Source organism: Glycine max, chromosome 12 (genome assembly GCF_000004515.6).
Source record: "Glycine max cultivar Williams 82 chromosome 12, Glycine_max_v4.0, whole genome shotgun sequence".
NCBI lineage: Eukaryota > Viridiplantae > Streptophyta > Magnoliopsida > Fabales > Fabaceae > Glycine > Glycine max.
In genome coordinates this window covers 35146838-35173130 of record NC_038248.2, presented here as the reverse complement: position 1 = coordinate 35173130, position 26293 = coordinate 35146838, and the positions used below count along the sequence as shown (strand labels likewise).

The window sequence follows — 26293 nt, the reverse complement described above, 5'->3', positions numbered from 1 at the left end:
GTAAATATTTATCCTATTCACAAATATTTTTACGAATATCCATAAAATCCAAATACACTTTATCATCCCTAATTATTTCATAAAAAAATGGAAACACTTCAAAAAGTGGGGATGAGTTAGTTAAGACGCTTCTCCAACCTGTTATATCAAAATGGCATCTTGCATAAGAGTCAAACACTGTTTAAATTTAGCTAAAAAAATTCACTGCCTTTTTATTTTTACAAAGCGTATATGTTGATAATTCACACACAAGGATGAATATTTAATAGGGTAGGTATCCCGGTCTATTTTTATTCTAAAGACGTTGATAGTCTTGTACGCCACTCAATTATATTATAGCATAATCAATTGGAAAAAAAAAATAAAAATGAAAGTGCTGTTCATGAAAGGTGACTGTTGAGCACACTCTTCGTTTTTTTTTTCTTCATATTTAGTCAATATTGCGTGTGCATGTATTTAAGTCACCACTATATCATATCTTACACGCTACACTTTCCAAGCTCCTTTACGAGCTTCACAAATACAGGATTGAGTCTTACAAGAATTGTGTTGTGTGGATATTAATCTCCATACTTAGGATCATACTTCTATTTTTTTTCTAATTGACCTGTGCGTGTTGACATAATTTCATGACAGATGAGGCACACGATAAGTAGTTTAGCCCGAATAAAAGGTATTTCAAGAAACATTGTTGATCTTTTAGCCCCATAACTGTTTATTCCAACAATTATAAAAGCCTTGGAATAAAACATGAAGAAATTATATAATTGTTTCTTCCAACAATTATTATAGATTAGACAGAACCCGTTCCATTATTTATCATTATTCGTCATACAATATGAAAAATGTACTGAAAGAAGGCCACACTTGCAAGACATGCTAACTGGGTCATCAGTCCCTTACTTTTAGGCTTTAGCAATGAAAAATAGCTGTTCATTGATTTGATTAAAGTTATTAATGTGTCTGAAAAGATATCTATAATTCTACATACTTCAAGAACAAGTTCTGATATACTTATTTTATTAAATATGTTTTATGAACATTAAATTTAATCTAAGTATCAGTTTAAAAGTTTAGTTATATAAATATAAATGTCAATAAGGGTATATCATCGTGAAAAAATACCAATAATTATCTATATGAAATCTGGTAACATGAAATCATTTTACAATCTCAATACTGGATATATATTTGAGGGTAAAATAAATGTCATCTATTTTTTAAAGCATAATTTAAAGAATAAAAGTTCATTACAATTAACGATGAATCTTTTCTTTGCATTATCAGAGCATTTGACAAGATTTTATTTTATATAGGTTTTTTTAATGGCAAAAACTATTATTAAACCAATTTTTTTTATCATATATTTAAAAAAACTCTATATAAAATAAAACCTTATATATAAAATAAACAATTAAATTTGTTATGAAAGATATGATATGATGACAAATTGATTTATAAAAGATAAAAAATAAAAATTTAGTCCCTCAATGTGTAAAACGTATGATAAACTAATTTCTTCCCTTCTTTTAGATAGATTATTTGTTATTAAGTTATAATATTGAATGATCAATTTGATAATAAGTTATATTTTTTGAGAATTAATTTAATATTAAATTATTAATTTTAGAGATCAATTTGTCATTAAATTATTTGTAAGACTATATTTCTCATATTTTTTATAAATTTAAGATTAAATTTAAATTTTTTATCTTTCGAAAACTAATTTGTCACCATTTTATATATATATATATATATATATATATATATATATATATATATATATATATATATATATATATATATATATATATATATATATATATATATATATATATATATATATATATATAGAGAGCTATCTGTCTCTATATTTTTTGTGAGAGTATATTTCTCATATATTTTTTAAATTTAAGATATAAATAAATATTTTTATCTATATATAAATATATTGTCACCCTTTTATATATATATATATATATATATATATATATATATATATATATATATATATATATATATATATATATATATATATATATATATTATGTTTTGAAATAAGATTAAAGTTCCCATTAGCGTTACAGCTTCAGGGTCAAACTTAGCATAAAAAAAAAAGCTTCAAGGTCAAACTTAATTTCCCAACATACATTTTAATATAAGATCTGTAACTAAAATCAATTTAAATACAACTATCAACTGTGTATACCGATTTAAAATTAATTATATCGAAGTTAATTTTACAAAATATCTAAATCAAGAGGGTAGTAAAATTCCCAATGTTCTAATGATATAGATTAAGGAATATTTTTCCCTAAAAAAATATTAAGGAATATTCAATTGAGTTTATTAAATACTCTTAATTAAAAATTTACTCTTTCCATTTTAAATCAAGTAACATTTAAGGTTTTTTTCACAATAATTAAGAAAATAAATAAATAACTTCACGGGTGAAAATTTTTTATTGAACTATTTTTATTATTTATTTTTTATTTGGGGAAAATTGAAATAAAAATTTAATGTTTCATTGTAAACCTAAAATGTCACTTAATGAAAATTATCTTTGCGTTGAAATGTAACTTATTTTTAAGTAGAAAGAGTTTTCAGTCATTTTTATATACTTTATATAACAAATATATACATATTTCTTTTGGATAATTTTTTCATATTAATTTCTTATATAATCAATGTATTTATTAGCATGTTTAGGATCATTTGTTGTTATAGCTACAGAATCAGATTCTTTGGTTAATAATAAATTCTTTTTAATTCGATATCAACGTAATTATGATCTTAAACTCCTCAATCATACACCAAATTATTCTCACAAGTCTCGATTCTTTGAACCAGCTATCACATTAAGATTATTTCCATTAACATCATAATAAGATTCTTTCCATTAGCAATAAACTTTGAATACAATGAAAAATTATACTAAAAATATGCTCAGAATCAAGGAAGAATTGGGATTAAAATTTGATTTTAATACATATAATTAAGTTTAACTAAACTCTATTAGAAATTATATATCTTTAATATAAATTTTAATATAGTTATTATAATATTTAAAAATTTATTATATATGATAATTAATTTGTAATTAAATAATAATATAAATAATCTTTATAATATTAACACATATATTATTTATTCTTAAAAATTTTGAGAACTAAATATTTTAAGGTTGAAAGACTTTTTTTTTTCTTCCTTTTCTCATGCTAAAGTTAAAACCTCTAGTAGTTATTTGCATGTAGACTTATTTTAGAAAATAGGAACTTGAAAAGTGCAGGAAACCGCTAACCCTCCCATACTCAACTTTTTTCCCTAGACTTGTAACAACCAAAGCAGTTTGCATAGGTAGCGAGCACTATAAATTCATAGCCATTGCCATAAACTTTTTCCAACAACAACATGGCATCATCGTCAAGGTTCCTCAAAATGTCTCTGTCTTTTGTGTTGCTCTTCCTCATCTCAATTCCACCTTCTTTCTCCTCTCCAATTCACCCCACAAGCAACGACCTTCGTTTTTCTTCAACAGCAGAAAAACTCATAAGAGGGCTTAACCTGTTCCCGAAAGACCCCATTAACACACTCGAGAATGACCCTCTTTTTGTGTCAGGAAGCATTGTGGAGAAGAGCTTCACTTTCCCTAGTCTTGCTGCTTCTTCAGAATCTTCTGTTGAAGAACTTGGTCACCATGCAGGCTATTATCGCCTTCCTCGTTCCAAAGCTGCAAGGTAAAGATGCAAACTCATGTTCAGAAAATGGTTGTTATCAAAATCAGAAGTATGGTAGTTTGGTAGAGAATTCTTTTCTGTGATTTTAAGGGGTTGTTTAGCTTGCGTAGAGCTTTATTCGGTTAGGTGGGAAAAGTAAAGTGCCAGTAGGAAGAGGGATATTTTGGTTAAAAGTAACCTAAGTTAAAGTTCTTGTAAGCTATAATTGAAGCCATGCCATGTGAAACAAATAATGTGCAACAAAAGATTGATTAAGGTTAACTTAAATAGTTGTTCGGTTGTTCAACTTCCTCCCCTTAATTCAGTTTTACAAAAGCAGTTGCATGTTATTGGAATCTTGGCTAACTCAATTAAAAATTATTCACATTTGATTTTTAAGTGACTACAGAGAGTAATATTGAATGAACATAAAACTTGTCCTACATAGTTTTTTGGCGCGTCACACATGCATGCCTACATCACAGGCACACCTAATATAATTTTTATATATTCTGGTTGGATTTCAATCAGCCTAAATTTATCATCACATAGCTATAGTACTGGTTTAGGTTAGTTAATAATGCAGAAGCCTCTTAGGTTGCTTATTAGTAAATGTTTATCTTTTAGTAAATAATTAATTAGGAGATAGCTAATGTGTGGTCCTACTTTGAATTGAATAATCTTTTTTTTTTTTTCTCTTTATCATCTGCAGGATGTTCTACTTCTTCTTTGAATCTCGAAGCAGTAAGAATGATCCTGTTGTCATATGGCTGACTGGAGGACCAGGATGCAGCAGTGAACTAGCTTTGTTTTACGAAAATGGTCCTTTTCAGCTTACCAAGAACTTGTCTCTTGTGTGGAATGACTATGGCTGGGACAAGGTACGTAGCTATTAATTCCCCTTGTCCTTTTCTCACTTTACTTCTCACTCACATAGTCACATATAACAATCATGTGACAAATCCTGTCAAATTTTTTGTGCTTCGCTATGCTCATTCCATGCAGAGTGTCTACAAGGAAAAAACACAAACAAACAAACTGATATTATGTATATTCCTGTCTACTCTTATACTATAGACTTTAACTAGCTCAAAGAATAAAGTTGATACACTGCTTGTTTTCTTGTTGGCATCAATACGGTGTTTTCTCATTTTGTAGGCATCAAATATTATATTTGTAGACCAACCCACTGGGACGGGTTTCAGCTATACTTCTGATGAGAGTGACATTCGCCATGATGAAGAGGGTGTTAGCAATGATTTGTATGACTTCTTGCAGGTAATTCTATTTGATAACTGATAAAATAAAAGTATTTCATAATAAAATCAAACTCATTCATTTATGTATGTTATATAATTACTCATATTGAGTGGTTAAACTTGATTCACCTTTGGTTAGTTATTAAAAATGCAGGATGGTGTACATACTATCTAAATTTCAAGTTATATGTTAGACTCTGCCGTTGTGCATCATAGGATCCATTTAATTTTACAATAATGACAGGCATTTTTCAAGGAGCACCCTCAGCTCACTAAGAATGACTTTTATATTACTGGAGAGTCATATGCTGGACACTACATTCCAGCTCTTGCATCCAGGGTTCACCAAGGAAACAAAGCAAAAGAAGGAATTCATATAAATCTAAAGGTCTTTACTATCTCATAACTTTTAGTATAACTATGAAAGGTTAATTGTTTTTTTTCTTCATTGTATTGATTCCGTTGATCCCATATATAAACAGGGTTTTGCTATTGGCAATGGGTTAACCAATCCTGAAATTCAGTACCAGGCATATACAGATTACGCATTAGACAGGGGACTAATTAAAAAGGCTGATTATGACAGCATCAACAAGTTGATCCCACCATGCAAGCAGGCCATAGAAGCTTGCGGTATGAATAACTTCCTCAATTCTTTTCCCTTTTCACCAGGACAAAAATTTACCAATTTATTGCGCTAGACAGATATTAATTGTGTTCACTGACACTCTTAATTTGCATTCCATTTGTCAGGCACTGAAGGTGGAGAAACATGCGTATCTTCATTATATGTTTGCAATAAGATATTCAATCGGATCATGACCATCGCTGACGATGTAAATGTAAGATATAGAAAAACATTAGTATGACCAAGATGAATGAAAATAATGCAGTTTGAGTTTACTAACACATTTTGTTATTCTAACTGCAGTACTATGACATTAGAAAGAAATGTGTGGGAGATCTGTGTTATGACTTCTCTGTGATGGAGGATTTCTTAAACAAGAAGACAGTGAGAGATGCTTTAGGTGTTGGGGACTTGGACTTCGTTTCATGCAGTAGCACAGTGTATAGTGCTATGATGCAAGACTGGATGAGAAATCTGGAAGTTGGTATTCCCACACTCCTTGAGGAAGGAATCAAGGTGCTTGTGTATGCTGGAGAAGAAGATCTCATATGCAACTGGCTCGGTAAACCAGCAGCTACTCAATTAATTTGGAATTGGAACCAAAATGACATGTCAAAGAAGAGAAATTATTACATAGTTCTAGATCATCAAGTAGTCATGATCTCAGTCAATTTTCACATGACATAAGACTTGAATGTTACGTGAAGATTGACTGAGACATGATAGTTTAAGACCATGTAATAAGTTTTCATCAAAGATTGAGAGTGAGAGGTCATTTAGCATTCTTAATGTGTTTGTGATTGGGCAGGGAATTCAAGGTGGGTTAATGCAATGGAGTGGTCTGGTCAAAAACAATTTGGGGCGTCTGGTACAGTCCCATTTTTAGTTGATGGTGCAGAAGCAGGAACGCTGAAAAGCCATGGACCTCTCTCTTTCCTCAAGGTGTGTGTTCAAGGGCATCTATTGCTAATCCTGACATTGTTAAATTCACTTTTTGGTGACATTATTTTTTGACTAAACAAAACAGGTATACGAGGCTGGTCACATGGTCCCTATGGATCAACCAAAAGCTGCACTTGAGATGCTAAGAAGCTGGATGCAAGGGAAACTGACAATGACAAAGAGTGGAGATAATGTCTCTCCTAAATGATGCACTCACAGCACAAAAACCAAAACCATCCCTCTATTGCTGCATAGATATTGATGTCATTTCCTTGTGTATACTGGGAGGGTGGAATGTAATTCTTTTTCTTTTTTCTTTTTTTTTTCTTTCTCTAGTTTCTCTTATCCCTGACCATTGAGGGATTTGGAACTAATCATCTATCATTGTCACCAAATCACGCACAACTTTACACTTGTAACCTGATTTCAATCAAAGCAAATTTCAATTCTTGAACAAGTATATGCAGCACTATTGGCAAAAAAAAAAAAAAAAACAATGACCTTAGAAAATGAGGTTCGATTACAAATTACAATAATGAAAAAAGGAAACATCAATATGGAGACAATTAAACCAAAGTAAAGACATGTGGTGACTAAACTTGGAACGATTTGGTGTTTCGTAGCATTTGTTTCAAAAGGTGAATTGCAGGAGCTGTGTGTCTGTGGTAACAGACATCTACAGAAGAAAGAAAAAGAAGAAAAAGAGCATAGGTGGCAGATGAAAGTGGGGCTGGAAATAGTTCTCTCGCAAACGGCGCAGACTCTGTAAAACATATCGGTGTGGTCTATGGATAAAATCGAGCACGTTACTCTTCGTGGGCTTCCTTCTTCTCCCATCTCGCACTTCAAAATTCGCGGGAATGGAAAGAAGATAATCCCTTCTTTCTTTTCAATTATTTCTTAGGTCTAATTATTCCTGTACGATTTTTTAGTTTTATATTTTAATTTTTTTTATAATTTGAAAGTAATTTTTTTAGTTTTTATAATTTATATTTTAATTTTCTTTTAATTCTTGAACATGATGTTTTTAGTTATTATATTTTATATTTTATTTTTCTTTTAGTTCTTATTATTAAAATATGAGTAATATTATCAATTAAAATTAACTACACAAATATTAACAAAACTAATTTTTTGCAAGATAATTTATAATAAAAAAAATAATTGATAATTTATAACTAATTTATAATTAATTATTTTTATATTTTTTTTAGTAAAGACTAAAAGGTAATCTATAACTAAATTATAGAAATTAAAAGAAAATTATAAAAACTAAAAAAATTATAAGTTAAAATTTAAGTTTTCTTTTATTTTTGGGGTTAAATATCGTCATTAAATCATAATACACAGGTTTTGATTTTTTTTTTACTTAAACATATTTTTAATTTTTAAAAAAATAATGTATTTACTAGTTCCTTAAATTTTCAAAAAATTATTTTTAGTTTCTCTTTGTTCAATGTGTTCATGATTTTATTAATTTGTAATGATTTTTAATGGTTAATTTTTATTTTTTTTTTGAAAAAACGGTTTCTTATTATTCTAAACCACCAAAATATTTTGACTTATATGGTTGGGTGGTCTTTTTTTTTTTTTTACATATTCTACTGGTTTTAAAGAAGGAAAATAAAAAGTTAGATGTGAAATTTTCATAACTTTTTACATATTTTGGTTGTTTTATACCGTTACAAACCATTTTAAAATAAATTAAATTAAAAAATATAAAAAATATTAAGGTTGTGTTCAGCAGTGCTGTAAAGAAATGAATTAAGATATAATTCCTTTTAAATAATGAAAATACAAGGATAATATTAAATTTTGCACTTCATATTTTTTTCGCATTCTCCTTATAAAAGAAGGTAATAATAAATACACTTCTTATCACAATCTTTCTAAAGGCTATTGAGTAAAATTTATGTGAAACCTATTAAATAATAAATGAAACTCATTGAATAAAAGATGCGACCTATATTGCCCAGAGACTCTTCGCTATGCGAAGATGCGACCTATATCATTTCATATTAATTTCACTCAATAATAATAAGTGTATTAGAAAATAAATTCAACATTTCTCAGTATTGTTTGGTATGTCTACTCAGGAAAAAGGAGAAAGAGGGGGAAAGTGCAAAAGAAGATACAAATTCATTGAGATAGATCTCTCTTCTGCTTATCTCAAAACATCATGACTGATAAAAAAAATCTCAACATTTCATGAATTACAAAGGAACTAAGAAAATTAAACGTATATTTTCCATGTAAAGTGTTTTCAAATTTTACAATTACAAACAGTTTACATTGTAGCACTTAGGTAACTGCTGTTTCTAGTGGTTTGAAGAACTTGACCTCCATTGAAACAGGCTCCTGATTTTCTATCAGAAAGGTCACTCAAAACGGTAACAGGATCCATGTAGATTCCAAAGATATCAACGGGTCTGCGCAACTTGTCCACAACTAGCTTCAAATACTGAGACTTCAGTTTTGGAAACCGCAACAGCCTCTGATATCCAATGGTGGTGCCATATACAACTCTCATCCACACACCATCTAGGCTCAAAGCCTCAAGATGAAACTCTATCACCCTCTGTCCCATGTTAATAGGCTCTTGTAATTGCAAAATATTGAAGGATACTAGTTCTTGGAGATCTATGTACAATATCCACTTAGTTTGGTTCTCCCCGGGAGCCCAATATGTGTATATACCTTCTTCAAGAACATTGTAGGGACTAAAGTGAGTCTCTTGAATTCCCCCTCTTATGCTCTGCCATTAATAACAGAATTTATAGCCAAATTGTGAGAAAATATGGACCTCCTAAGTTCGGTGAACTCTTGAAGAATTTGAATATCCTCATCTGAAATAAGACCTGAGGAGTTTGGTGTCACATTCAATAACAGCTGACAGTTTCTTCCAACTGATTTTTACTATATCTCAAGTAAACTCCTTGCAGACTTTGGTTGTTCTGATGCGTGCCAAAACCAACTGGGTCTTATAGAGACATCACATGTAGCAGGTATCCAATCAGGACAAAATTGGTCTCCCTCGCTATTGTATCTGTCAGATGACCAAAAAAATGGTAAACGTCTACATTACATGATCATCCACACTTTCAAGCCTTGCCATGGATACATGCAACAAACAACTAATGACTGAAATTTACATTCTTCAACTTCATTTAAAACCAATCAATCAGCTGAATCAGAGTAAGCTCAATCCTCTGAATACCCATCTATGAATAATAGAAAGACCCAATTCCATGACTTCCAAAATTGCTCTATAAAAAAGCTTAGCACTGCTCATACACCATGCAATTAGCAGTAATTATAATCTATGCGATGCTGGGTGACAATAAAATAAACATTTAAACCAAACATCATTCAAAAGGGAAACTATAGTAGTGTTTGTACGAAATAGAACTCACTGGCTATCAATATAACCAATTTCACAGCCCGTCTTGTTGTATAGAGACCAGCAGGTGGATCCAGCAGCACCATATTCATTACCGATCCACCTTGTGTCCGGACCCAAATCAGAAAAATTAGTGGCCCCTGGTTGGAGCTGATGAATCAGAGAAATCCAGCTATCAAAGAGATAATTCATTTCTGTCTCTCCGTCTCCTTTTGTGCCATCCAGAAAAATGTCCTTTATCTCTCCATATCTGGTTTGAATGCACTAATTATTAAATAAAAAATGAAATGAATATTGGCAGCTAATTGCAAAACAAAAAAATTATTCAAATCCTTCATAAATATCAAACTCTTGATAGTAAAAAAAATGATCAAGTTGTTTGTGTTAAGGAGAAAAAAAAGGCTCTGCTGAAGTAAGCTTGGTTCTAAAGAGTGCAAGGATAATCCAACCTTGAAACAATCAACAAGTAAACGTTACGATATAAAGATTATAGCATAGATTAAATTACGGGTGCATACTGGATACACACTAAACTTCATACTGTAGAGAAACAACAGAAATGGATCTTCTGCAGTTTTCCAAAAACTGCATGAGATCTCAGGTAAGATCAAGAATTGCACCCACCCTCTGCAGTTTATTTTCAAACTGCAGAGGATCCTAATCCCCTTTAGATACAATCTTACTTTACAGAAGGTGTGTTTGTTTCCTATAAAATCTAGAAATTACAGGTTTGCAATAAATTTTAGTTGTAAGATCAACAGCTAACCCATCACAGGTGCATTGCATAACAAACTAGATAGTAGAACATTAACAAACCTAACTATGGACATAAGGTGGAAGCTTTGAACTCAAGAAAATAAGATTCAGTAACTGCAACAATCAGAGAAGACCCATTTCAAATTCTTATTAACATAGAAAGATAAACCACAAAGCCATAATAAGATATGTTTGGAAGAGCTTATTTAAACATATTTTATGCAGTTATGTAAACGCTTGAAAAAGCTTATCAAAATAGCTTATAAGCTGTCCAGTCCAGCATAATTAGGATATGTACAAAAACAATTTAACATCAATAAATACTCCATGTACTAACAATGTGAAGGCATTTTACAATGTTATTCGATCAGAGATTGACTTCTATATTAAATTTATTAACTTTTATAATAATAATTATAAGATAGTTTACATTAAATTAAACTCTTAACCCATTTCCCCTTACATTATAAAAACAACAACTAATTAATTTTTGTGGTGAATCAGGTTATCCTTCAGCCGAAAGCTAAGGACTAATCCCCGAGCTACTAAGATCCATTTGAGGGGTTGAACTTTCCCAACATTTGTTTTTCCATATTCACAGACCAAGGACTGAACCATTATCCCATGTTTAAGGAACAAAATTATCTACCAACCATGGCACGTCATGAAACAAAGTTATCCACCAACCATGTCAGGCCATGTTGGTACAATTACTTCATTTAGTTACCTAGTGAGTAGCTCAGTCATTTGGGCCAAGTAGAACTCGTTATAGCGCAAAGTGTCACCATAGCATGCTTCGTGGCGATCCCACCGCGAAAGGTAAAATCCGAGGCCAACGCCGGCGTCCTTGGCGGCGGAGGCGAGCTCGGCGACGACGCCGCCATTCCCGTTCCTCCAGTTGCTGGAACGCACCGAATAATTGGTGTAATCAAGGGCCACAAGAAAAACCCATCGTGATGTTTCACAGTGAGGATCACTAGCGAAAAGCCTGAATCTTTTGCGACCCTTATCCACTGCGATGCGTTGAGCTTAGTGGGGTTGGAGTGGCCGGTGCCCCACTCTGAGTCGGTGAAGGTGTTGGTGCCGAAGTGGAAGAAGAGGGCCATGCCACCCAGTTGCCATTGGAGCTGGAAGGTCGTTGGGAGGGGTAAAATTGGAAGAGGTGGGGGCTTCTGGGGACAAGATGCAGGGACCCAGAAGGAGAATTTGAATTGGGAAATTGGGTAGCGTGCAAGTTGAGATTTTGGTCCCGGGATTGTTGGATTTGCACCAAAATCTCAAACTCTTGTTGTACAGTAATTGTTCTGGTTGGTTGGTTGTGTTTTGTGGTTGGACTACGCAAATTAATGGTATGTTTGGAACGGCGGTGCGGTGAATCAAATTCGATTGTAAAACCACGTTGCCTCACCGCGGTTTCATTGGGTCGTGTATGATTTTGGTGGTATCCAAACATGCTGTAAGTTGTTGACTGGGCCAACAAAATACCGACTAGGAAACACAATTTTTTGTTAGCAGCTAACAACAGTCCAACGGCCACAGGACCTTAACTTTCCAGATCAAGGGTTGTCAGACTTGGGCCTGTATCCTTGCTCGAAAACGTGATTTTTACTATGATTTGATGAATAGAGATAAGTTTACTTCTCTTTTAATGAAATTTTTACATTTTGGTATTATGAAATAATAAAAAAATTGAAAAAAAAAATCTCTTTTGAATAAATTTACCGACTAGATCCAATTAGTCCATACTCCATACCACATCTTTAGATGAAATTTCATTTAATAAAATTAAGAATAACAAAAATGGAATTTTTTTTATAAAATTTAATTGGGAAAAAAATTGGATAAAAAATATTTAATACTCACTCAATCATACAACAACAAAATTCTGATCTATTAGGTGAGATACTTATAAATATTATACACCGTGAGATCTTTTTTTAACAATTTCTTCTAATAATCTCTCTTTCTCTCTCTCCTTTTGCACAAAATTAAAAATCATGCAACCTGAACTTCTCATTTGTGATTTGAGTGACATTCATTGTAAATGTCCAAAATAACTGCTTACCTTTTTTCGTATCAAATTAATATATCTTCTTATATAATTATTTTTGGTTTGTCCTTTATATTGTGTAGTCATATATCTATTTAAATATTTTTCTTTTCTTTTCACTCTCATTCTATTCTCTTGAAGTCCCTTTAAAGTTCAAACATTTACTAGGATAGACATATAACAATATAATAAAAAAAATTGTTTGAATTTGATAAATACTTTGTGATTACAAATATCTTTTTATGTTTTTTCTCTCCTCAATTTTAACCTCCTTATTTGTATGTGTATAGCATCTTTTTTAATTTTTCCGTTATTTTGTAATATTAATCTCGGATATTTAATATATGAAACTTATGATACAACATCTTCTTCCATCTTTATTTTTAAGTTATTTTTCTTTTCTTTTAAACTGTGATGTGTTTGATTAAAAAAACTGATATCTTATTTCTTCTCAAATGAAAAAAAAAAAAAAACTCCTTGTTTCTTTCTGAAGTCTATCTCCAAAATTAGAGTTAACCGATTCTTATTTCTTCAATCCAAATTATATCATCTATAAAAAAAATATAATTACAAATAATTTTCTACGTCCTTAGTAAGTCCAACTTCAATCATATAGATTGTCATTATAAATTTATTAAGTTTTATAATAATTATTTTAAAAAATCACATTTTAAGATTACTTTTTTTTTTGTTTGCTGAATATTTTAAGATTACTTCTAATTGTTTAACTGTATACTCATTAATTAATACAGCATATAAAAATTTGACTCTTTTCATTGGACTGTGCTTCTGGGAAACGCCAAAGTACCTAACTCTAATGCAAATTAGAGACACTGATGTATAATCATGAAATTGCTGAATGTGCCCATAGAAGATGAATGACGTCAGGTCACGAGAACAACGAGAGAGAGCGAACAGGAAACTGATTTGATGACCACGAAATTGCTGTACAACTCTAATTATTACATTAATGTGACTACTATGTATGTGTTTGTTAGCCATGGTGCTTATTAAATTAATTAACCAATTAATCCATCACTTATATGCTTAACCACCGGGTAGCTAGCTCGCAAGCTAGTTTCAAATTCAATGTTGCATAACCCATCTTTACCAACCTCATCAAACAAATGGAAATCTTTATAATCAAGCAGTAAAATGCATGGTAGCTTTGTTAATTAATTAACTTTAATCTATCTATCACAAGTTATAATAATACTGTAGGTCAAACAGGGAAACTAGTAAAGAAATATATGTCAAGAGAATAGATAATGAGGTTTGAAACTATCTTAGCAATTTGCAAATTGTTGTAGATATGCATGAGGTGACTGATTGATTGGTCCTTTTTTCCTTTCCCTATATCTTAGACCATTGCCACAGCCACAGCCACAGCCTCAGGGAATTCACACGACCACTAGCTATATATAGCTCCCAGTCTAAGCTCTCTTCTTCAGTCTCAACTAATGACCAACCAACCAACCCCTCCTTTATTTATCAACCTCTATGCATGTCATAGTCATATATATATATTATTAGTTACTTCAGAGATAAAATAAAACAAATCAAACAAGAATTGAATTGAAAGAGAAGCAAAGCAATACTGGCTAGCTTCACCTGAAAGGTGTACGCAGATATATAGAAGGTCATGGGACACACACGCATGTTTGATGTTTGAGTGTTTGACCAACACACGAATATTAACTTTTTACTAACATGGTCATTGCTCATTACACATTACTCATTACTCATTACTCATTACTAGCCAGAGCCAAGTGCCAACAATCATACACATATATTATGATGATATATATGCCAATGCCATACACTACAGTCGCAGCTATGCTATTCTACTATTGATTGCTCTGGGACATTGATGTGTTGAGAGCGTGCATGCACGTGCGGGGAAGTGTCATATCGTGGGGACCACAGCCTCAGGGGTCAGCACTATGGGCATGGCCACGTTTCAAGCTACCAGTAAAATTACGAGCCTTGAAACTCTTGAACCAAAAAGTGAAAGTGACATAGATAGATAGATACGTTCAATAATTTCTCTTTTTCGTTTTAATATCATCACGGGCCAGCAGGGATATACATATCTGTCCCTCAATCTTTATTAGTTTAGTTTAGTTTAATTTAGGAGAACTTGTTTTGACTTTTCTCTTCTGTCTTTTTCTTTCTCTGAAAAACCCTTCTCTTCTATCCTTTTCAATCATTCAACACATTTACGCCGCGAATTTAATTTAGATTTTAGCTTGCAAATTTCTTTAATTATAAACTTATATTGTCAGGACAAAAATGTTGAGAGATTCTCAAAAAATTTCTTAATATTATAGGTATTTGTTAAAAAATTAAACGGAAGAAGTAAAAAATTATTATTCATAAATTAATTTTAACTACAAGAATTTTATTTATTTATTGAGAATTCCATCCTTGACTTTTGTATTTGGTTTTTTACTTTCATCTGTTATAAAAAAAATCTATTTGTAATTTTTAGTATATGTTTTTATCTCTCTTATTTATTATTTTGACATTTCATATACTTTTTTTAAGGATATAATAAGATTTTAAAATAACAAATAAATAGAAACGAAAATTTCGCCGCTAAGATGCAAATCCTCCGACAAAATTCAATTTAATGAATTTTATAATTAGATCACATGTTTAACTATATATTATTCCCTTAACTTTATGTAATTAATGTAATATCAATCAGCATTGTATTTTAAATTAAAGACACACAACAAGAGGATACAAGTGGACGAAAAGTTAGACAAGTAATTAGCTTTTGAAATCATTCTAATTAACTTTTAATGTTAATTTCGTTTCATTATTAATGCTTTTAGTTGAGAACAAATTATGTATGCGCAATATAAAGCAAACTTTTGAAATCATTCTAATTAACTTTTAATGTTAATTTCGTATCGACCAAGAAAAATTCTACTAATTTTGATTGAAGGGTCATATATATCTAAAATGTTATACTTAAATTTTGTACATTAATTGGTATTAATTAATATTACTATATTAATGCATTTAGGCGATCACAATTCACAGGCTGTAAATCCTTTTCCCAGCTTAGTTTGCCAAGCATTGAGAAAAGTTGGTGTGCATATCTGCTATTTGAGAGTCAATGACTACTATATATATGACACCAGTCCTTTAATTATTCAAATAATTAGCTTGAATTTTTTTTTTTATCAATATCATTAATTGATCATTAACGATTTCGACCGATGATGGCCCATTGTGTTTTTCAACTCGAAAGTGGAAAATAAAATAATACAAAAGACATTTTCACGATTGAAGCGTTGAGTTAGTAAAATACTAACATGAGAATAGAATTAATTAATACCCTAAATCGGAGGATTACAAAATAGTTATCATTTACTAATTAATGATTTGAAATTTAATTAGTCTACGTTAGTCTAGTCTTTCTTAAACGAAAAATGAACTATTAATATTGTGAATTTATACTAAAAATACTGTATATTACACTGTTAATGGGACTAGCTTGTATATTATTTACTTGTTGATTGGAGATGGCCTTGTTGTTGCTCTGGTTAATCCATATTTTCTTTGTTCTGAACTAAATAGGGATTAACCAGAGTGGTTGGGTGATCTCCTTTTGTTCTCTGATCTCTCTCATCAGTATTACTTGTACTGAGTTTTATTTCTACTTATATAATATATTTTGGCCGATCCAAAAGAAACACTGATAAATAATTCTGTCAGCTAGCGCAAACTATTGATACATATACTATGAATATATTAAATGCTAGTATATGTGGAGTATATTGTTATTATAGACCTTCAAAATTTATAGTAACAGTACAGTTTAACTTTTGTTGGATAAAGATTATATTAATGTAAGTAATCCTAACACTTCAACTTTTATGTACCAGCTTGTAAATGATATTATTTTACCATGATATTAGACACTGTCAATTTTTGTTTATATGAGAAGAAAGTCCTAATATTTATAGGCTAAGATTTGCGGTAATTACAAACCTTAATGTGTTGGCCGTCATTTTCAACCATAATTAGTTTAAAATATATTGGTGGAAGTCGTAAGATGTCTAATACAGTACTATATTCCAAGATTAATCACTCTGATTGATTTTATCATCTTAAAATACTAATACTTGGTGTGATAAGGCTCAGCAAGATGTGATGAGTAAAATGCTTAGAAATTTCTTAGAAGAAATTACTTCTTAAAGGCAATTAAATTGTTCTCATAAATCATATATAATGTTTGTTTACGTGAGATTTATTTGGCGAACCAAAGTGAAAGTTGAGGATATATATCAACCGCAGTCTAAGATATATAGGCTAGATCTTAATGACTTTAGCGACACAAAGGTTCTCTGACGAGATCAAATGTCATTAGAGCTTGTCGGATCAATAACCTATTAACCTAAGGGTTTGTACTCATGGGTCGATTGAGTCTGGAAAAAGGTCCAATCTGGAATACTGCACAATGAAGTTTAGCATTACATTGCATTGTTGAAGCAAATTAATTGCTTGCATTTTCATGTCTAAAGATAAATTCAAAAGGGTATGTGGAAGAATAGATTTGAATACCATGTCAAGAAAATATGTTCAACTTTTAAAATTGCTGTGGTTAATTATGGCAAGTTTTCTACCTCTATTTACCCAAGACTAAGCTATTAATGCTGTTGGTCCGCGAATGTTAAACATGTAGATCTATATATTCGGTTGCCTAAGAAAACCTTCCATTCACAATTTCGGATTCTGATCATTCAGTCATTTGAAAATATACAATCTTTAATTTGAAGCTTGAGTTAATATTTGAAATTACAAGTACAATTAGCAACTATAAAATTTGACTATCTTGGCTTTTCGTCACATCATCTTATGCATCCAACGTTCCGATGCTACCTTATTCAAGAATATTTATTCTATATACTACTCTGTCTCATATCCTGCCACCAGATTGATGCTGCTGCTTTTGGAACTGCATGTCACAACTTTATACAGCATCACCATCACATTATTATATCACAGGACTACTGAAATATTTTGGGTACACAAGCAAGAGATTTAGTCGGATTCATATTCATGTAGCCCCTAAATCTCATAGACATAGCTATACATATGTTTTCCTGATCAATAAGTCTATTACTATTATGTATAAAAGTATATATATCACCCTCTTTCTTAACATTTTCATTTTAAAAATTGGATAAACTTTTTAGCCCAAGTGCAAAAGTAAATAGTTAAACAAAAGTGAAAAGAGAAAAAGGGTTGAGTGTGCGCGGGAATGGAGTGACTTTGGATTTTGTATATGTTGTTGATTATTTGGATGGTGGAACGTTTCTTTCGCATGGAGATAATGGTCAAAGATTAGTGATACTGTTTTAAGCACTATATACAGTGGTACATTGATCCAACCAGAAAGTGATGAGAACAAAGATCCAGGTATTATATATAGCTATAGCAAATTACAAAAAGCGTGGACTATAAACTAAAGCCAACGTATCTTCCTAGATCCCTGCCTACCGACGAAGATTAGTTTGTTTTAATCAATATAAAGTATAAAGTTTACTTTATTGCTGCCACTACATATTTTCTTCTTTTACACGAAGAGACTTTCCTTGTCTCCATTCATTGGTTCAACTAAAACAATTTAACACAAAGGGACAACGTAAACCCATATATGAGGAAACAATTACTATTAACATTACTTTAATTCATGATTGAAATCTTGTTTTCTCAATGAGATAAATTTAATTACAATAAAAAAAAATCTTCTGCACATACACCGTAAAAAAATCTTCTAACTCATATATGATTTTTAATTAGCAGAAATTGGTCTCTATGTCTCATTTTCTCACCAATCAGACTGTGACAACGAGATCAAGAACTAAAAGTCGGCACGCATGTCTCTGGATACGTATTTAAAGAATAAGCCTTAAACACTCATTTTATTAAGTTATTTTTATATATATAAAATATTGATGGTTGTAAAGCTCTATTAACCTTACGGAGAGAGATGCAAAAACACGAGAGATGAGTAATATATGATGATAATAGAAGAAAAAATAAAATTAGAGGAGATAAAGAGTTGTAAAAGAAGACATGTACAGAAATCATTATGCTTATTTATCTATAGAACCAGATTGAATACTTAAACACGTGCATCACCTGTGCTTAAAAAAAAAAAAAACTGGTGCATCACCTATTTAATGCTGCTAATACCGTATATTAAAATTACCATAAGGAGATGATGAGAACCGAATACTGTGTAGTTAGCTGGCAGCAAAAGCATGCATACGTTAGCAATGACAACTGAATTAATTAAATAAATCAAACTATGTAACAGCATTAATAGGTAGGCTTTGTTTAAATTGTTTTCAAAATATAAGATGAAAATTAAAAAAATTGTTAGCCTTAAAACTCATAATTAATGTGATAAAATTCCATTTGCATATATAATTAAACTTCTCTCATATTAAATTTAAGGACTACGATTTAATTTCGCATACACTGATCGTTTGAAAATTGAGGAAGGACAAATCTCATCGCATATTATTACGAAAGTCAAAATCTTTCAAATATCAAGTAGAGCTAGCCGAATTGTAAAGCCATTGAATAGCTTCCTTCCTCCCTCGAAGTACATATATATAGGGATGTTCATCTACGATATAGATCGAAGAAAAAGATATCGGAAGAAGTAATAAATAAAAGGAAAAGAACCAAGAGTACTATATATACTATATGGGAATATCATCATGTATGATCTACGAAATCGAATAGGACCTTTGCAGAGAGACCTAGGTCTCTTCTCCATTCTTATATGTCGTCAAGCAACACAAGACTCCCTATAGTAGGAATGTTATTATAGTGTGACAACACAGATTCGTGAGAATTATTTTTCACTATATATGCTGCCGGTAACAACTATCATGTATCAGCATTAAATTTGGAAAAGCTATACAATTGCACTGATTTAATTAATTAGTCATTCTAAACACAACACACGACCAGATGAATTTAAGGGCAACGAATCTGATCCATATATAGGACCCTATCAGATATGAAACATAGTCATCAATATTCTCATCACTCACCATTATAGATATAATTTTGCATAGTGGATAAGAAAATGACTACCAATATTTAACATGCTATTATTAATTAAAATTTATAAGAAACAAAAAAATTAAGAAAACGACTTTTTAAATAAAGAAATGAAACTGACAAAATATATAATTAATTTCTAACAAATTTCAATTAAAAGTAGAAAATGCGTTCAAAAAGTGTATTGCTAACTAGTTCCTCAGCAGTTATGCATCACAAAGTTATTTAATTTAGCATCTACAAATGTTTGTTAGCTAGGGAAAGAGTGTAAGCAGAGACAACTACTTATGTATAACAGAGTTATGTAATTTAGCATCTACAAATGAACATCCAGCTATATTTCATTTTTTTTTTGGTTCTTTAGCTGTAAAGTTTAACGACGTGGTCGTGTGCAGTTCCAAAAGATACACCTACTGCTACACAATGATTTTCTGACAACATAAATAATACATTGATACTATATAATTAAGTCCATTAATATCTTGAATATTCAGGTGCTCCCTTATCACACATGTCCGCCAGTTAGATGGAGATTTAATTAAACTACTACTATAGTGCAAAGTATTTTTATAAATTGCGTGCACCTTTTCAAGTTTTTTCTTCCTGTCTTTTATACTCGTAATGTTTTACTTTTGGCAGAGTGTCAATGCATTAATTAAGAAGTAACAATTAAATATTAAGCCACCGCACTATAACGAAGAAAATCAGGCCAATTAATTCCCCATTTTGGTCCTTTTGTTTGGATAGAGTCACAAATCTGGTAGCTGTAACCATCACTTACAAATAAGCCTGTTGGGTTATGTTTCTTTCTATATGATAAACTTTGGACACTTTTGTCTTGTGAATTGTGATTAATTATTTTAGAAGAAAAATGAAGAAATTAAATTTGTGACGAGTGGTAGTGTTATATGGCTTGGCCTGGATTGAAGATTAGAAAGTTCTCCCTCAGAAATCAGAATGAATCCACATTAGAATAATAGTAATAAATTAAATTATTTCGTACATATCAAAACGTCCTATCCATGCTTTTTCATTTCAGTTTTGTTTCTCTCTGATACATAATAAAATAACAATATTTCAACTGTTGAAAAGCTAGGTCTCTTGTTATAAGGCCAAGCAGTCCCCACCAGAGTTTCATTAGAAAAGTGAGAGGGTTAAGAAGTTTCATTCGGATCGTGAGAGAGGTTAAGAAGTTTTCTAGAGTTGTTGTTTGATAGAGAAAGAGAGAAAATGGGAAGAGCTCCTTGTTGTGACAAGGCAAATGTGAAGAGAGGACCATGGTCACCAGAAGAAGACTCAAAGCTGAAGGATTACATAGAGAAGCATGGCACTGGAGGGAATTGGATTGCTCTTCCTCAGAAAGCTGGTAAGAAATATATTCACATGTCTTCGTCCTTCAACGTAAGAAGATACCATGTTATGAAAAATGCTAGAAATTTTAGACTTTAAACCTAGGCTTCCTTTCATATATATGCATGTATTCTTCTCTCTCTCTCTCTCTCTCTCTCTCTCTCTCTCTCTCTCTCTCTCTATGCTCTGACTCTGATATATGATTATAGGTCTAAAGAGATGTGGAAAAAGTTGCAGATTGAGATGGCTGAACTATCTAAGGCCTAACATTAAGCACGGGGAATTCTCCGATGAGGAAGACAGAATCATTTGCAGCCTTTATGCTAATATTGGAAGCAGGTACTAGTTATTGCTACCCATTTTTGTGCACTATATATGCATAGCTAGACCCACGAAACTGTACTTAACAAATCTAAAAATAATTATTCCCTTCCAGATCCAGAATATTGAGATATATTGGACATTCTTTTTTGCCTTGTTTCTACAATCACAAAAGGGGTAAGTAAAATAGGAAATAAAAAAACACACACAATTAGGGATTTGACAATTTGAGAAAACTCTGTAGTCATCTAGAATTTGTCTAGATTTGGGAAGCTGGTCTTCATCTTGGATGCCAAGTTTAGATCTAGCCACAACATGCACTCATAGATGTTGTTGGGTAAATGAAGGCATTGATTTATAAATCATTTTTTTTTCATGATGATATTGTAGGTGGTCAATTATAGCTGCTCAGTTGCCAGGCAGGACTGACAATGATATCAAGAACTATTGGAACACCAAACTTAAGAGGAAACTCATGGGGTTGCTTCCTTCATCTCATCAAAGAATAGCACCCTATCAACAATTCTCCTCTCAAAACCCTTCATCATTTCCTTCTCACTCATCGCTATCCTCTTCACAATATAGGGACTACTACTACAACTCCTCTCATCATTATTACATCCCAGCACCAACCTCATCTTTCACATGCCTTGAACCAATTTCTGCTCCTTCAAGTAATTACACAAACACAACAACAACCTCCAACTCTCTCTCTTTTTACCAACACCAAGAGCCCTTGGTCAGTGTTAGTCCCAGGCAGTATTACCCCATCACAGACAGTTCCATGCTTGTGTTTGGTAGTGAAACAAGTTGCAGCTCCTCTGATGGAAGCTGCAGTCAGGTTAGCCTTGGCAGAGAGATCAAACAAGAAGACATGGGGTTTCAGAATTTCATGTTTGGAGATCATCAGAACATGAACAAATTCATGAACATTAATCATGATGGAGGTGAAGAATATGTGAACCAATGGACACAGAGGCCAAACGGGTACATTTTTCAGACTCAACAAACAGCATTGGATTATGATCTTGAGGTCATTAAGAACCTAATTTGTAGCAACAGCAGTAGTAATAGTAATAATGGGTACTTGAGTGTTGATGAAAACAAGACGGAGGAGAAGGGTGTGTACTACAACTACTGCAACTGAACTGAGTGCAACTGATGAATGAACTGACTACTGCAAGTGATATCAGAGAGATATGATCAGTGAGAAGCATGGGATTGGGAAGATTCAGAAAAGACTTTGAGGTTGTGTGGAGTTCTGTGTTGTGTTCTTTAATGAAATGAGATAATTCTTATTTTGACAGTACATGGTAAAAGCTTCTTTATATTTTTGTGTATATCCCCTAGGAAGTGATGATTTGATGACGATGATGTTAGATTTTTTCTAAGTATTCTCTCGGTGCAAGTGCAATCCCCCAATCAGACATCAATGTTATCAACACCAGAAAACAAGGCTTTAATTTAAATTCAAAAAGAACTTTGTTCAAATATTATTTTGAATATTTTTAAAACATTAAATACTTAATTTTTATTTGAATTCGTATTGAAACTCTACGTTTACACATCTTATTAACAAAGCACTAAGTAAAAAAAATAAAAATAATAAGGTACCAATCCAGGGGATATTTGCATGCATTATTGATTACAAACTTCTTGAACTTGAAAGTAAATTAATTGATACTAGTATATGCTATTATTCCTATTCTGTTCTGTGTATTAGTTAAAGGTGAAAATTAATATTCGTTTTGGACTGACTCGAATGACTGAATGAGATTGTCCCTTTTGATAAGATTTTTGTTTTCTCTAATTTTGAGTTATGAATTTGCAAACCTCTTATTAAATTTCAACTGTTGTACTCGAACTTCTGTACCACTATCATTGATTTTGATACTAATGTGTGATTTGTCAGAAATACATATATATTTAGTTAAGCACCCAGATGAAGAATCTTTTGTATATATACTAGCTAGGTCGGAAGTCAAAATGGAAGCTTGTTTACAACAAACCTCCATTATCTTAAACTAATAAACAAAAAAGCAATCATGGCCTAAAAAGAAAGAGTATGATGGTGGCGAAATTTTGTTGTTTTGTGTGAAAGAGTTAGAATTCAAGCTGTGGAAGAATAACATAAATTATTAAACACAATCTCAGTCATATATTTTAATTTACAACATTTTTTAAATCATTTTAAGAAGGGAAAAACCATCTAACTTATCTTGAATCTTTTATATATAAGTTTGTGGGAAACATATGCTATTGTTGATAATTATAACGGATGAACAAACAAACACATATATATACGTGAATTAGTTGGAAAATATTGCGTGTAGATTTGCTTCTTTGTCATGTAGAATCATGATATACTGTTATAAGCAGCGTTTCAAAAAAAAAATTAAAATACTGTAAGTTATTGAAATAATTTTTATCAAAATAATTAATTAAATTAAGTAGAAATTTTAAATTAAAAAAAATTAGAAATTAACTTAAAAGCAACAAAATTTAAAAATAAGTTAACTGAAAATTGACAATTAACTAAAAGCTAAGACGAGAAGTTAGTTTTAATTAATATATATTGAATTAAAAATATTTAATAAAAATAATTATTAATCTAGTCAATAAGTACAAAATAAAACAAAAATATAACAAGATATAGACTTTTAATAGAAGTAATTATTCAAAATAAATAAATAAAAGTTTCATCTATAAACATTAGAAAACGCCAAAATATATGCTAGAATAGGATGCTAAACAACTTTTCTACAGAGAAATTAGAAACAGTGTACTATATTCATATTAAATGCATAGATTCAAAGTTAACCTAATAAGAATAACAAATTTTTATCTCCAATAAAGAAAAAAGTCTTAAGATATATATGATCAACTTAAAAAATTACAGATACTTCATGTACCTGGTTTTAAAATTCCTTCGTTAGTTGAAATTTCTCTTTCTTTCTAAGATATATAGATACATTCTTCATATTTATTTGCTATCATTTAATATCTCTCATAAATTTCCAATTAGCATTAAAATAAAATATTTTTACTGGAAAATTGATTTACTTATATCTCATTTAAACGTATTTGATTTTAAAATTAATTGCAATCCTCCGGGCAGTCGTTAAATTATGGTACATTTCATAAACTCTAAACCTAAAATTTTAATTTCTTTTGACATGATATCAGAAAAATGCCTACTTTTCTAGTAAAATGTAAAGGTCAAAAGGTTTGGCTCTATATGAACACCCCGACGTTTTAAATGGATTTATTCAGAAGGTATTATTAGTTTGTCAACAAACAAGGAGGACTTGGCAACATGGCATGGTGGTAGTGTACACAGGATTGGAAAAATTGTATTGACGCATTATATATGTGGGCATGACATAAATTTCTACCCCACATTCATACCAGCCAATACAATATCAATATGTTCAATATACTTTTACAAACTTCATCTTTTGCATTATTATATGAACTAATAATCCTTTACTGTATTAGGTGTATTTTTTAGAAAGTTTTCACTTTTCAGCAGGCAATATTTCTTCACAAAAACAAATTTTGCTTAAATGAAAGTCAGCTCAATAATTTTCTTTTAAAGAGCTAATAAATAAAAATAAGCTCAGCTAACAACATATATATATATATATATATATATATATATATATATATATATATATATATATATATATATTTGAATAATGTTAATTTGAGGTAAAAGCACTACAAAAATCGTTATTATTCCATCTAACTCCTTAAATAAATTTGTCTAAATATTAACAAAAAAAAACTATTAGAGAAACACAATTATGTTTATTGATCATCTTCTAATTTAAAATTTCAAGTCTCGAATATAAAACCACTTTTACATCAAAATGAAATATAGGAACGAAAATCATCACTAATTTTCTATTGTTTTAATGTAGTTTATTTTTTATATATGAAAAAAAAATCTAACTCAGCAAGCTAGTTTGCCCTTTACCCTAGAAGATATAAAATTAGTTAGATGATTAAGAAGAAAAAAAGAAGAAGAAAAAGACCATCATAAATTTTAACTTACTAATAAAAACTAACAAATTAACAATTAATAATTACCCATAAAAAAATAAAAGTTTGCCCTCCACCCTAACTTGTTGCAAGCCTTTTTTTAGCTAGTTAAAATGGAGCGAGCCGAATGATGAGTTAGTCAGTTTAATAAAGCGTAGTCCCCTATTGGGCCAAACCAATCATTTTACCTAAGAATATCATCCTTCTATCAATAACAAGGTCTAGCCATATCATCTTTTAAAGATTGTTGAGTTGAGGACTCATAAGAGTTGAGCGAGCAATTAATGAGAGCAATAAATGTTAGAAATATTACACTTGATGCAAGAACAATTGCAGTACAACAACTACAGTTACCACCATCACCTCATCACGATTAGGATTACAATCAAGAGTTAGGAGTTTAGATTTTATTTATTTTATATTGTAGTTTTATTTTAATATTATAGTTACATTGTTATTTACATATATGATGGGTTTTTTATTTTGATTGTTACTCTTATTATTTACTTAAATGTAGTTTATTTTATTTATTTTAATATAATAGAATTTAATCTTAATTTTATTTATTTAAAGTTGAAACTAATAATTATTTAAAATATTGTTCAAATTAATTTGATTCACTTGATAATTAACAAAAAAAGTAACAATTATCAACGGATAGAGCCAATATAATTAGAATTTTGCCAAGAAATATATAAGTATTATTTTTACTTTCTTCTTTTCTTTCTA

General features: G+C 30.8%; 2 protein-coding genes and 1 pseudogene across 2 annotated transcripts; 2 read left to right on the top strand and 1 right to left on the bottom strand.

Moving 5' to 3' along the window:
* The first annotated feature begins 3258 nt into the window (after nt 1-3258).
* LOC100785987 (serine carboxypeptidase-like) lies at nt 3259-7002 on the top strand. The gene is made up of 9 exons (XM_003540152.5): nt 3259-3737; nt 4429-4597; nt 4875-4994; nt 5220-5363; nt 5458-5608; nt 5729-5817; nt 5907-6165; nt 6412-6545; nt 6631-7002. Exons 1-9 carry the CDS (start codon nt 3412-3414, stop codon nt 6751-6753), a joined length of 1515 nt encoding a protein of 504 aa, XP_003540200.1. The 5' UTR covers nt 3259-3411; the 3' UTR covers nt 6754-7002.
* A 1768-nt stretch (nt 7003-8770) lies between these two features.
* LOC100796910 (alpha-L-fucosidase 1-like) lies at nt 8771-11978 on the bottom strand (annotated as a pseudogene).
* Nucleotides 11979-20802: 8824 nt separating this feature from the next.
* On the top strand, nt 20803-22997 carry LOC100796382 (transcription factor RAX2). Its single transcript, XM_003539384.4, has 3 exons — nt 20803-21215; nt 21409-21538; nt 21911-22997. Exons 1-3 carry the CDS (start codon nt 21080-21082, stop codon nt 22665-22667), a joined length of 1023 nt encoding a protein of 340 aa, XP_003539432.1. The 5' UTR covers nt 20803-21079; the 3' UTR covers nt 22668-22997.
* The last annotated feature ends 3296 nt before the right edge of the window (nt 22998-26293 follow it).